Source organism: Melanotaenia boesemani, chromosome 8 (genome assembly GCF_017639745.1).
Source record: "Melanotaenia boesemani isolate fMelBoe1 chromosome 8, fMelBoe1.pri, whole genome shotgun sequence".
Lineage (NCBI taxonomy): Eukaryota > Metazoa > Chordata > Actinopteri > Atheriniformes > Melanotaeniidae > Melanotaenia > Melanotaenia boesemani.
This window is the reverse complement of record NC_055689.1, coordinates 34,885,524-34,898,640: the sequence shown is the minus strand read 5'-3', so window position 1 is coordinate 34,898,640 and position 13,117 is coordinate 34,885,524. Positions and strand designations below refer to the sequence as shown.

Genomic DNA, 13,117 nt, shown 5'->3' with positions numbered 1-13,117 from the left:
CAGGGGACAGACAGGTTAGAGGTGGAGGCAGAGGACGTCCCAGGGGACAGACACGTTAGAGGTGGAGGCAGAGGACGTCCCAGGGGACAGACACGCTAGAGGTGGAGGCAGAGGACGTCCCAGGGCACAGACAGGTTAGAGGTGGAGGCAGAGGACGTCTCAGGAGACAGACAGGCTAGAGGTGGAGGCAGAGGACGTCTCAGGAGACAGACAGGCTAGAGGTGGAGGCAGAGGACGTCCCAGGGGACAGACACGTTAGAGGTGGAGGCAGAGGACGTCTCAGGGGACAGACAGGTTAGAGGTGGAGGCAGAGGACGTGTCAGGGGACAAACAGGTTAGAGGTGAAAGCAGAGGACGTCCCAGGGGACAGACAGGTTAGAGGTGAAAGCAGAGGACGTTTCAGGAGACAGACACGTTAGAGGTGGAGGCAGAGGACGTCCCAGGGGACAGACACATTAGAGGTGGAGGCAGAAGACGTCTCAGGGGACAGACAGGTTAGAGGTGGAGGCAGAGGACGTCTCAGCATATTCTGATGTGCAGGTAGAGGAGCTGCAGGGGGACAGAGTGGAGGTGTGGAGGGTACATGTGAGTACAAACACAATTGCAGGCGACCCTTTGAATTGCACTAGAAACACATGCAATCACAGTCACGACATAAAATTAAAAGCTAAAAGAGCACATGCAAAGAAATTATTAACATAAATAGAAGTGGTCAATTATGTATTTAAATTCCAGTTCAAACAATGTTGGGACTAAATAACAAAATACAATGATTCAAAAATCTCATCAAGCCACATTTTATTCCACGTAGAACATAAACAACATATGAGATGTTGATACTGAGACATTTTATTATTTCATGGCTTATTGTGAATCTGATGGCAGCAACTCTTTTGTAAAAAGTGGAACAGGAGCAACAAAAGCCTATCGGTGTAAAAGGAGCATGGACGGCGTGTCCTGCAGACTAAAGAGGAGAGGGAGCATCCAGCTTGTTATCAGTGGACAGGTGAAAAGCTGCATCTCTGATGGGATGGGGCTGCATTAGTGCCTATGGCGTGGGCAGCTTCCACATCTGTGAAGCTCCATCAATGCTGAAAAGTACATGGAGGTTTTAGAGCAACATCTGCTCCCATCCAGACAACGTCTCTTTCAGGGAAGACCTTGCAGATTTCAGCAAGACGATGCTGAACCACATCCTGCATCCATCACAGCAGCATGGCTTCACAGGAGAAGAGTCCGGCTGCTGAACTGGCCTGCCTGCAGTCCAGACCTTTCACCAGTACACAACATCTGGAGCATCATGGAAGCAGAACTCCAGCAACCAAGGTCCAGGACTGTAGAGCAGCTAGAATCCTGCATCAGACCAGAATGGGACAACATTCCTCTCCTAAAACTCCAGCAACTGGACTTCCCATACGTTTCCAGACATGTTAGAAGAAGATGTCAAAATGTTGGTTTAGCAGGTTAAGAAGTCTTCTGTTAGCAATAATTTCTTTAGTCATTATTGTTTGAAGTTTTCTAAATACTTTTTACACTTTTGTCTGAGAGAATAATGAAAAGTTTTGTTTTCAAACTATTCTTTAAAAAAACTTCATTCTCAGCCATTAAAGGGAAAATAAAATACAAACTGGTTCAGTTTTTGATTCCAGACTGATTCAGAGGAAACCACCACACACACAGAGCAGCTCCTGTAGTAGTTTTTTTTATTATTGAAATGTTAAGTTTGGATTTACAGGGTCAGTCAGGTCCTCACAGAGCTGGAAACAGGACATAGACGGAGCATCCTGCAGGCTGTGCAGCTTCATCACCTCCATCATCACATCTGGTACGTTATAACTTAAAATACTGTTTATACATCACGTCTGCAGGAGCTGCACAGGCTGCACGGCTCAGGACACAAAGGTGGACACCACGAGGACGTTGTTTTCTGATCAGAGGAGATAAAAACAACACAAGTCCGACGGTTGCTTCTGTTTGGACTGTGACCAGTCAGGACCTGATTCTGTAAAACCCGCTGCAGTACCGACACGCGGCAGCATGACACCAACAAAACTCATGTTTAATAAAACGTGGAAACCCTCATGTGGTTCAGCTTCACCTGAAGGCACAAATTCAAACATGCGAAATGTGAAAAAATTTGTCCTGACCGATGACAGAAACTCAGTTCGGTTGATTTAACTCCTGAAAACCCACAAAGAATCAACACAACACAACACAAAGTAATGGCATCGCTATAAGGCAGCAGCATGAGCCTTGTATACAAGCAAGCATATATAATAATAATAATAATAATAATAACATACCACAGACGTTATCATAGATATAGATACTTTAGCTGGAGGTTTCAGTTGATTGATTGTAATAAAAACAGAACTGGGCAGTTTGCATGTTTCATTTGTGATAAAATCAGCCAGTCCTCGATCATTTATATTTACACAAAGAACAAATTCCTCTCTCTATGTCATAATAATAAAAAAACATTCACACAAAAATATAACATTTAAAATAATTATTAGCACCAGTGTATCAGATAAAATTCTTGCTACGCAGAAATGTACAAAGTTGCATAGTGTTGGATTTAGCCTGGAAACAGGTGTTAACGTGTGAAAAGCAGCGACACAAACTCAGTCTGTAGTGTAAGGACGTCGGAGCGTGAAGTGGTGTCGGAGCGCGACGAGGAACAAAGACGAAACGCCGAAGTCCCGCACGAGTGTTCACAGTTTTCCTGGGAAGGACCGGAGTGTATCGGAACCAGGTGAATATTTTTCTTATAAAACTTTTCCCACAACTTTCACATCAAACATCTGGAAGATTAAACGTTTTCACATGAAACGGAAATCTTGTTCCTACGGTGTCGTTCAAATTTCGAGCGTATTTCCATCACATCTTCTGGACTTGGTTTTCTCGGTCTAACGTTCATGCAGCTGGATACACACCAGATGTGGCCAGATGTGTGTGTCTTATTATCAAAAGTATCTGAATACTTTGAGACCTTTTGCATCACTTAATGGTAAAATCTTTGATGAAAACCCTGTCGTATACAATCTGATGCGTGTCTTCTGCCCCCTGGTGGACACCATTTGCACTACAATAATTTCACATCACAGGTTAATAAATGATGAATATAAAAAAATAATTTCTATTAATTTTTATTTTACATTTGTTAAAGGGCCAAATTCAGATTTTAGATTTAAAAAATTTTAATTTCCTTGAGTCGGGCTTTAAGGGTTATGATGATTTTTTCTTGTAAAAGAAAAACTGCTTCCAGTTCCCACAACATTCACATCTTCTGAACGGGAACGTGTTGGTGACATCGTCATGGTTTCATCTGCAGGATCATTTAGGTTTATCAGACAAAGAGGAGTCAGTTTGCCTTCCCTACAACGAATTTTGTTTCTTTTTCTAAGAAATTCCATCTCATTTACTCTGCCCTGTAGTGTTCAGTAAAGGAATTACATCAGCACCACCTCTGATCCGTAAAACTTCATCTTCTGTAACGACAGGCAAGAATTTCAGATTTTATTTTTTATAAACGTCAGATTTCCCTCAGGTCATAAAAATGTTAATTTCTCAGTTTATCTGACAAAAATGTAAGAAAATAATCGTCTCAGTCCCAGAACAACACATGGTAATACCACAGCACCAAAAAAAACGTAAAAGGAAAAACAGAAATTTAAAAAGTTTTAACTTGCAATCGGTAAGTCAGGACATGATTCCAGTCAGAGCCGGTCTTTCAGGTTTTCTCTGTATTCAGTAGTTTTAACTGGTGTTAAAAGAAATGAACGGCAGGAATATTTTCACCATTTTCATCCCGGTGAAACTAAATTAACTAATTAGATTCTGAAAGATGAGAAAAAGCATCAAACATAAAATGCAGCACGCCTGCTGCCTCGATGCAAACACGTCCGGTTTTATCAAATAAACACTTTAACCCCACCTGGCTGGAGGCGGCGTTGAAGTTTTCCTGTAAACATGTTAAAAAAAACGTATTCTGAACGTGGAGTTAACCGTTTGTTTGCTGCTTCGCGACTCTGAATCCAGTTAAATGACTTTATGTCATCGTTACAGATACGAGAGAAAAGCCCAGAAGTTGTGGATCGGAGGCGTTACTGCAGAACCAGCACGACTCCTGACATAATGTTGGTGGTGCAGTGACGAAGGAAAAGGTGGAGCCGAGCAGGAAGTCAGAAACAGGAAGCGATCCCCCATATGGAGTCCTGATCCAGTACTGAAACTGGACCTGGATCTGGAGGGATCAGGTTTAAGCAGACGAGCTGTCATCATGATTTTTATATCTGGTGCACTCGGATTATTTCTGGGACTTCGGCAGAGTTCTTGTGGTTTAACTCGACGCCGCCACCTGCTGGAGGTGGAAATACTGCGGAGGAAGAGGAGTGAGCGTGTTTCCCTGCTGTTTGTGTGCTGTAGCTTTGGGAGGAGGAGCTGAGGGTTCCTTCACTGCGTGTGGCTTGAAGAGTCGCCCGGACTGCAGTCACGTCGGGTTTGTGGCTCTGTTTTTCTCCGGGGTTCTTCCGGCTCTCGGCTTCTCAACGCCGCTGAGTTCATTGGAGCGAAACCACGTCTCAGAAAAACGAAGCGGCTGCTTCCGGTGAACGTGGCTGAAACGTCGGCAAAGACATGAGGATCAGAACAAAAGGTAAAAAACTGTTTTGGTAAAAGTCGGCGTGTTTGCCAGAGTGTTAGACGTGAGTGGGGGAGGGGGCGTGGCGGATGGAGGAGGTGGGCGGGGCTAAGGCCTCTCCAGAGACGGCGTGTTGAAGCAGCCGTCAGGTAATGTGTTCCTGATGTCGTTGAGGTTGGCGATGTCGGCACGGATCTCGCGGATCTGCCGGTCGTAGTCGTCGATCATCTCCTCCTGAGTGCGCGCCACGTCATTCAGCTCCTTCAGCTTCTTGTCCAGCTCGCTGTCGGCCATCTTCCCCTTGGCCCTCTTCAGTGACTCGTCGATCTGGTTCAGTTTGCTCAGGTCCACCTTGTCGATGTTTCCTGCAGAGAAAGTGCAGCACAGTTAGCCGTCTACAGGACTTTGAGGCGGGTGACAGACCAGGTCTGGTTCTTACCCAGCTGGTCCATCAGACTCATGATCAGCTTCAGGACCGTCTTCACTGTGCTCTTCGCCTTGCGGGCGTTGTCCTCCGCCTCTTTGGCATTATCCGACGCCTATGGGGACAGAACAACATCAGCAACCTACTGAGGAAGACGGTGCAGGAACGCGGGATAACCCAGGGTAACGTGGAGTAGCCCGTACCATGGCGGCCATCATCATGTCGCGGTCGGCTTCAGCCTTCTTCTTCTCCAAGTCCTGTTCAGCCTCACTCAGCTTCTCCATCATGTCGTCGACCTCCTTGTCCAGCTTGTTGGTGTCCTGTAAGGCTTTCTCTGCATCCTCCTTGGTCTTGGCAGAGCCCTGCGAGGACAGTAATGATGATGGTGATAATGATGAAAGAAGGACTGAGGAACCAGCAGGCGGTGGCTCTCTTTACCTTCTGCACGTTGCTTGCGATCCTCTCGGCCTCCTCTGCCTTTTTCTTGGCCTCTCGGGCGTCAGCGTCAGCGTTACCGAGTGCCGCCTCGGCCTGCCTGGTTTTCTCGTTGGCGGCCATGATGGTGGCGTTGATGGCGGGGATCTTCTTCATGGCTTCTTCGGCTGCGGTCTTATTGTCGTTGACCCTCCTGTCGAAGTCTGCAGGAAGTCAGAGCAGAACCAAATCACAGGTGTACATCATCAGTCAGAAACAGCGGGAGCTTTGTTTGTGTGGCGTTCAGGTACCTCTGAGGTCGTCCAGGATGTTCTCGGCCTCTCTGAAGGTGGACTGGCCTTTCTTTGCCGCCTCCTCAGCCTGAGCTTTGGCAGCATCAGCTCGGGCCAACAGTTGATCGGCTGTCTGCAACACGACAGGCAGAAACACAAACAGATGTTTTATCATCTGCTCCAGGGCTAACCCTGACTAGCCATAAGCTAGCAGCTGGACAGTACACGAAGAAGAAGTTTGTTTCTACAAATTTCTGATCAATCCGAATTTCCACCAATTTTTTTTCAGGTTAAATCCAGATTATACATGCACCTAAATGCATTCAAACATTCCTGTTTCTTTAACTTGTTTTTTTATCAATATTTTCATAAAAATGCCCCCAAAACCCAACAATTCATTTTCCAGCAAAGAATCAATACTTAACAAGCTAAATAATTTATTTTAAATCGAAAGTTGAGTAGATTTGTAAATTACTTAAATAACAAGAAGTTTGTCCAAAGTTTGGCTTATTTGAAGAGAAGTCCACGTAAAATAAGTTAATGAAAGTAAATATTCATCCTAACTCCTCATTTAATTCATATGCAATCAAATACTTTGAGCCTCCACTGAATCTGCTCCCCTCTGGATGTTCTTATGTTGGTGTTTGTGTACATAATCTGGACAAGCCTGAGTTTAACCTTTTCTCACGTCAGATCTCAGTCTGTCCCCTCCTCTTCGATCATCTTCATCCTCCTCTACCTCCTTTCTTTTCTTGTAACCAGACTCATTTTTCCATCATCCAACCACCACATTCCCGGTTTTCAGTAGAAAACAGCCTGATGCTAACCCTGTTGTTAGCATCAGGAACTGATATTAACGCGATATGAATGCGTTACTGTAAAAGTCAATACGGTTGAGACAAAACCAAATTGAAAAGAATACTTAACATCTTTGTTTCTGTCCTGAGAAACTGAATCTTTCTATTGTCTTAATCCGACATCTGACTGTTACACCATCACGTTCTTGGTTTCAGCTTCTAAAATGAGTTAAATTTATTTTTAAATTTGCATTTATTTATTTTTTTGTAGTCTGAATGTTAGTTTTATTTGTTTGGCTTCATATTGTTTCCTTGTCCTGGAATCCAGAGACATGAACATATTTCTGGCTGCACCATCATACTAACTGTAACTGGAACCTGCTGTATACTGCCATCTGGTGGTGACAGAAGAGAATACACTGAAATTTCTTTCTATCAAACTACATCTTTTGGCTCATCCTAACCTTAAATAGCTTAGAGAAATGTAAAATGTGAGCCAAACCCGAGCCAGGGTGTTAGAGGTTAGAGACTGGAGGAATCCGGTCGGTGAGCTCGCTGGACCTACCTGCTGCTCACTCTTGCCTTTCTCCAGCAGTTTTCGGACCTCCTGCTCTTTGGGCTTCAGGTCGTCTCTCAGGTCATTGTACTCCTTCTCCGTCTTGTCGATCAGCTTGTCGAGGTCCGACGCCTCCTTCTTGATCTTGTTGGCTTCATCCTGATCACAGACCCAAGTGAAGATGGGAGTTTGTAAACATTTAAGTTGTCATTCATATGTTTGACACTGAGCGCGTCCTGTGGGAAGTTACCTCGAGGGCCTTGGCGTCGAAGGGCGGGAGGCTAGTCAGGTTGGCATAGATCTTCAGAGCCTTGTTTCCAGCCTCCTCTGCCTCGGCCTGAACCTTGTTGGCCTGTTTCTCCAGATTCTTGGCCAACTCCTTCGCCTCGTTGTACCTGAACAGGAAACAAGTTTCTTTGTCCAACGTTTTGGCTGATTTGAACAAAAATTAAAAATGGATGCTGCTGGTTCCTTTTTAAACAGGACTGTTCACTTTTCAGTCTTTTACAATAGTCTACCATTTATTTATAGATTTAATTCTATTTATTACAGTTGGACTTCATCTTCGTCCATCTTAGCTTATTGCGATCAGGTTTTTTTATGGATATTTTAATAGCCGTTATCTTTTTATGACCCTTCATCCATTTATTCACATCCAAGCCTCAGAGGAGGACTCACTGTTAGTGTTTGTGCACTTTGTAGTCGTGGTTAAGGTTTTGGTTTGTGCAACGCTGATGCCCTCTCCAGAACAAATCTACATGCGGGTACAACTAAAGTCCTAAAAACCTCAGCGTTACACTGGACTTTGATTTTAAGCTTGACCATCAAGTTGAAGCAGTCATGAAGTCGAACTTCTTCCACCTACAGCAGCCGAAGTGAAGCCGATCATTCCCTATGTGGCATTTTCAGACCATCATCAAGGCAGGATTACTGTGATACTAATACTTTTTTATTTCAGTGGGTCCTCCATCGCTTGTCTACATAAACATGAACACATTTCTCCTGTTGAAGCATCATTCTATTGTCTTCCTGTTTACTTTTTAATCAATTTTAAATTTAATTTAATTTAAAATGATTTGTTTTAAAATATCTCCATGATACTAAACTGTGTGTATTTACTGAGTATTTATTCTTTAGCTCTGCTTAATAAAAGTTGGATTGCATGAGGCTCATTTCACTGCATACAAACGACAGATGGAAAAAACCATCATGCAGCGAGTGAAACGTAGGACCTACTTCTTATTGAGCTCGTCGATCTCTTGGCTGGTCTTGCTCTCTCCGTCCAGAGTCTTCAGCAGCAGGTTGTACGCTTTGGTCGACGTGTCGTTGGCATCCTTGGCAATCTTCTCGATCTGGTCGGCATCCATCTTATGCCTGTGGAGAAACAAAGTGTTGGTTGTTGTGGTGTCTGCAGGCATAAACCCAACCACGCCATGTGCGATGGATTCCGCTGCTAACGTCTTACTTGTTGGCGAGGTTTCGGGCTTCCTCGGCCAGCAGCGTCATGTTGTTGGGTTCTCCGGTGCCGCCAGTGGGTTTGATGTCCTGGACGACATCAGCATCGGATCAGTCAACATGTCCTTCGGGATCTGTTAGTTACCATGACATCGGGGACCTCACTCACCACTTTGCCGATGGCGTCCTTGGCTTTGTCCAGCTCCTGTCGGGCTCGGTCGATCAGGTTCTCGGCGTCCCGAACTCGGCTGCGGGCGCGGTCGGCCTGAGCGCCGGTGTCGTCCACCGTGTTCCGGATGCTCTGCAGGCGGTTCCACTGGGTGGTCAGGGTGCTGTTGATGGTGTTGAGACGGTCCAGCAGGCCTCGGTCCACATCTGCAGGGTCAGAACCGAAGTCTGTTAGTTATGGTTCTGACATAGAAATAATTGTTCCACAATGTTTGTAGTGTTCTGACAGCCTGGTCTGGATCATGTACAGAAGGTTTTAGATCTATGCTACCTTTGCTGGTCTGAGCCTCTTCCAGCAGATCCATGATGGCCTTTTCTGCCTCCTTCAGTCGATCCTCGAAGGCCTTATCACTGACGGTGTCCTGCCCCGATCCGAGGTTATCAATCAGAGTCTGAAGGTCATGAAGCTTCTGTCTCTGCTGGTTGACCTGGACACAAACCACACTTCAATCCCTCCACACATCCGGAAAAAAAGGCCCAAAGACTTCACCTGTGAGCCATCCTCACCTTGTCTCGGACCAGACTGTAACAGGATGGACACTGCTGGCAGCCCGGCGCTGACCGGTTGTAGAAGTAATTCTCCTCGCACATGTCGCAGCGAGCACCAACAAAACCGGGCCGACACTCGCAGCGGCCATCCTCCTTACACTGACCCGACTGGGAGCCCTCTGGGTCGCAGTCACAAGCTGTAGATCACAAACACAGCGCCGCCATCATGGCCGCCAACAAAACAAAGTGTTAAAAAATCATCCAAAACCATCTCTTCTGTCTTCCGGTGTCCATACTGAGCTCCCTTCTATTTGTAATAAACTCCACCTCAATAAGTCCACAGGTGTGGAGATGCTGCTCAACTGTACAAGACGATCTGACTCCATGTTTATCTCAGAGGAGGACACATGGATGAGGAATAGCACCCTCGTATAAACCGTTTACAGGTCACGTCTGCAGCAGCTTAAACTCAGTTACAGGCTTCTGCATCTGCTTATTTCCCAACTTTCATTTCAACATTTGCAGATTTTTCCAACTTCCCATGAAAATACTGAGAGTTGTGAATGAGATCCAGCAGAATTAAAACGGATGTACTCACGTTTGCATCCAGACGAGCTGAAGCCGAAGAAATTGACCTCGCATCGCTCACACCGCAGGCCGGTGACGCCGGGGTGGCACTCACACTGACCTGTAGTGATTTCGCAATGACCGTTGGTGGAGCCAATCGCGTTACAGCTACACCTGTGGACACGTCCAGAGAGACAGAGAACAAAACATCAAAGAGGAGAAAAAGAGACCATTTGAGCGAGTTGTAATACAAACCCAGTTCCAAAAACATGGCTGGGCTATTGTTTTTCCTCTTGTCTCCCCAGAGTCTCTCTCGACTTCACGCGGGTCGAGACGACCACTCTCATTACTTGCAAGTAATTCTTTATTCAATTCTTATTATTCAATACTTCTCCTGTAATAAACTTTTTTATACTTTTACTCATTTCAGACTCTTGGTAATTTTTTTTCTACTGACCAAACTGAACAGACCTAAAGTTAAAGTGCTATTTTAAGTACTTTAAGCAGCAGCTGCTCAATGATTAAGAGTCTACAGCATGTTACAGAACGTTCAACTTTCTAAAGGTTTTCCTCCACACGCTTCATTAACAGGCATTAATATGTGCCGGTAAGCCCGGACGGGACCAGCCAGCAGCAGCTTTGACGGTCGAACCGAGAAGAGTAAACGCTGCGTGTTTTCACGTCGGTCTACAAAAGTCTCCGTTATCACCAGAAAAAGTCTCTAGATTTGTTGTTAGTCACTTTCATGAATTAGAATCACTGAAGGTCTGAAAACTAACTAAATATAGCGGCCACGCGCTGAGGAGTGCAACGCTGTTATCGGTGTACCGGAACTCGTACCCTGACAAATGTTCCATGTTTGGAACACAAATGGTGATTAAATCCTTTTTTTAACATGTTAATTTTTTTGTAATTAATTAATTATAATTAAGGCATTAAAGTCCCACTCCTAATTATTTTATTAAAATGGATTTACAACTGTTAATGTCTTCCATAGCTATTTATTTTAATAGCTTTTATCATGTGCAGATTGCAGCTTTTAACTTAACTTTGTTCTTTTAGAGTGGTTTATAAATAAAGTTGTAGTTGCAGGTGCAGACGTGAACTGACCGCTCACAGCCGTTGCCGCTCTGCAGGTTGAAGAATCCGGGCTGGCAGGCGCTGCAGTCGCGTTCAGCCACGTTGGGGAGACACTGACACTGACCGGTGACCTGGGAGCAGCTGGTCTGCTGGTCCACGGTTCCCAGCGGAGAACAGGAGCAGGCTGAGGAGGAGGAGGAACATCAGAGGAATCCAAGTCTGGCACGAGGTCATGTTTCATCCAGCATTAGAAGGATTATCACGATTTTAACAAAAAAAAACAAAAAAACCCATTTTTTTTTAATGATCAGCTCTTACGTCGGCACTTCTCAGCGGGGTTAGTAGCCAGGGCGTTGCCATAGAAACCCTCCTTGCAGCGGTCGCAGAAGAAGCCGTCGGTGTTGTAGATGCACTTAAGACACTCTCCGGTCTCGCGGTTGCAGTTTCCAACAGCGTTGGGGTCGATGTTGTCGCTGCACTTACAGGAACGGCAGGCTCGGACTGGTCCGTTCTCACCCAGAGGGTCCCCGAAGAACCCATCGTCACACAGCTCGCAGCGCTTACCTGCACACAGGTGAGTCAGATACATGTCAGCAGACAGAACAAAAAAAACAAAGCTGCACAGGACACCTCAACAGGTGTGTTTCAGGTGGACAGGTGTGTTTCAGGTGGACAGGTGTGTTTCAGGTGGACAGGTGTGTTTCAGGTGGACAGGTGTATTTTAGGTGGACAGGTGTGTTTCAGGTGGACAGGTGTGTTTCAGGTGGACAGGTGTGTTTCAGGTGGACAGGTGTATTTTAGGTGGACAGGTGTGTTTCAGGTGGACAGGTGTATTTTAGGTGGACAGGTGTATTTTAGGTGGACAGGTGTGTTTCAGGTGGACAGGTGTATTTTAGGTGGACAGGTGTGTTTCAGGTGGACAGGTGTATTTTAGGTGGACAGGTGTGTTTCAGGTGGACAGGTGTATTTTAGGTGGACAGGTGTGTTTCAGGTGGACAGGTGTATTTTAGGTGGACAGGTGTATTTTAGGTGGACAGGTGTGTTTCAGGTGGACAGGTGTATTTTAGGTGGACAGGTGTGTGTACCTGTGGTTCCAGCTGGACAGTTGGTGCACACCACCTCTCTGGTTGCTGGAACGATGGCGCAGGTGGCTCCAGCTGGACAGGGACATGGCTGACAGGGATCAGGCGTCCCCTGGGTGGCGTCGCCATAGAAACCATCCTTACAGCGCTCGCAGCTCAAGCCAGCGGTGTTATCTTGACAGTCACACTCTCCTGGAGGGACAGAAGAAGAACGGAAAGGTGTTTCCTCCTGCACTTGAAAAGCTCCTGCAGGTAAGCCGTAAACCCGGTGCGGCAGTGTTACCGGTGTCAGGGTGGCAGGCCTCGCTGTGTCCGTTGCAGTTGCAGGGCTCACACGGGCTGAAGGGTCCGAGCTCCGGCCGGGCGCGGCGGTATCCCAGAGTGCACTGCTCACAGTGCTGACCCTGGTAACCCTGAGGACAGGTGCACTGCTCCACCCAGAGGGCCGGCACACCGGGAGCTCGCCTTGCTGTCACCAAGGAGACGTTGTCCAGGTAACCAGCACCTGAAAACAGAACTCATTAGTAAACGATGGCAAATCATTCCCACAGGTGTTTGTGTTTGTTTGTCTCGTGTTGCGTACTCCTTTCGCTGTAGGTGCCGCGGATCTTGATGGCCGTCAGATTGTGGAGAAGTTTCTGGAAGTCAGGGTGGCTGATGGGCGGCCTCCAGGGGTAGTCAGTGCTGTCATGTAGCCTGAATCAGCACCAGAACCAGAACCAGAGGATTAGAATGAGCACCATTCAGGGTGTAAAGCTCTATCCTTCTCAACGTGAGGCAGTAGATCTGGGGCCTCATTGATCAAGCTGGCGTAGGAACAAAAACTGGCGCACAGCAAATATAGTCAACTTCTGGGATTTATGAAAACCAAACCAAATGAGAAAATGTTCCTACCTCACGGCAACTCTGACCCAGGTGTTTGTACACAATCCACTATTACCTTTCACACCACATGTTAGATATTAAAGCTGTTTGCAGAAATAAAGACGCACGTTTGATATTAATTCTCCTAAGAGCCACGCTCGGGGGGAAAAAAGAAAACAAACAAAACAAACAACAGGATTTCCAGGAAACAGGGAGATGATATTAA

The 13,117-nt window shown here is 46.0% G+C and overlaps 2 protein-coding genes across 3 annotated transcripts in view; both read right to left on the bottom strand.

The window, feature by feature from the left end:
• Positions 1 to 13,117, bottom strand: part of LOC121645098 (zinc finger protein 420-like) — a 1,096,702-nt gene that overhangs the window by 324,405 nt on the left and 759,180 nt on the right. The gene's annotated exons all lie outside the window — the stretch shown is intronic.
• The window catches only part of lamc1 (laminin, gamma 1), a 55,973-nt gene continuing 44,542 nt past the window's right edge, over positions 1,687 to 13,117 (bottom strand). For both annotated transcript variants that reach the window (XM_041993391.1, XM_041993392.1), the window contains 18 exons: positions 12,611 to 12,723; positions 12,311 to 12,532; positions 12,031 to 12,219; positions 11,264 to 11,509; positions 10,976 to 11,129; positions 9,897 to 10,039; positions 9,317 to 9,495; positions 9,081 to 9,237; positions 8,751 to 8,956; positions 8,592 to 8,671; positions 8,363 to 8,500; positions 7,377 to 7,521; positions 7,136 to 7,285; positions 5,792 to 5,906; positions 5,505 to 5,704; positions 5,270 to 5,428; positions 5,082 to 5,181; positions 1,687 to 5,007 (listed from right to left, as the gene is read on the bottom strand). In XM_041993391.1, coding sequence (XP_041849325.1) covers positions 4,751 to 5,007; positions 5,082 to 5,181; positions 5,270 to 5,428; positions 5,505 to 5,704; positions 5,792 to 5,906; positions 7,136 to 7,285; positions 7,377 to 7,521; positions 8,363 to 8,500; positions 8,592 to 8,671; positions 8,751 to 8,956; positions 9,081 to 9,237; positions 9,317 to 9,495; positions 9,897 to 10,039; positions 10,976 to 11,129; positions 11,264 to 11,509; positions 12,031 to 12,219; positions 12,311 to 12,532; positions 12,611 to 12,723 — 2,953 coding nt within the window. In that variant the 3' untranslated portion in view covers positions 1,687 to 4,750. The remainder of the gene's footprint in view (positions 5,008 to 5,081; positions 5,182 to 5,269; positions 5,429 to 5,504; positions 5,705 to 5,791; positions 5,907 to 7,135; positions 7,286 to 7,376; positions 7,522 to 8,362; positions 8,501 to 8,591; positions 8,672 to 8,750; positions 8,957 to 9,080; positions 9,238 to 9,316; positions 9,496 to 9,896; positions 10,040 to 10,975; positions 11,130 to 11,263; positions 11,510 to 12,030; positions 12,220 to 12,310; positions 12,533 to 12,610; positions 12,724 to 13,117) is intronic.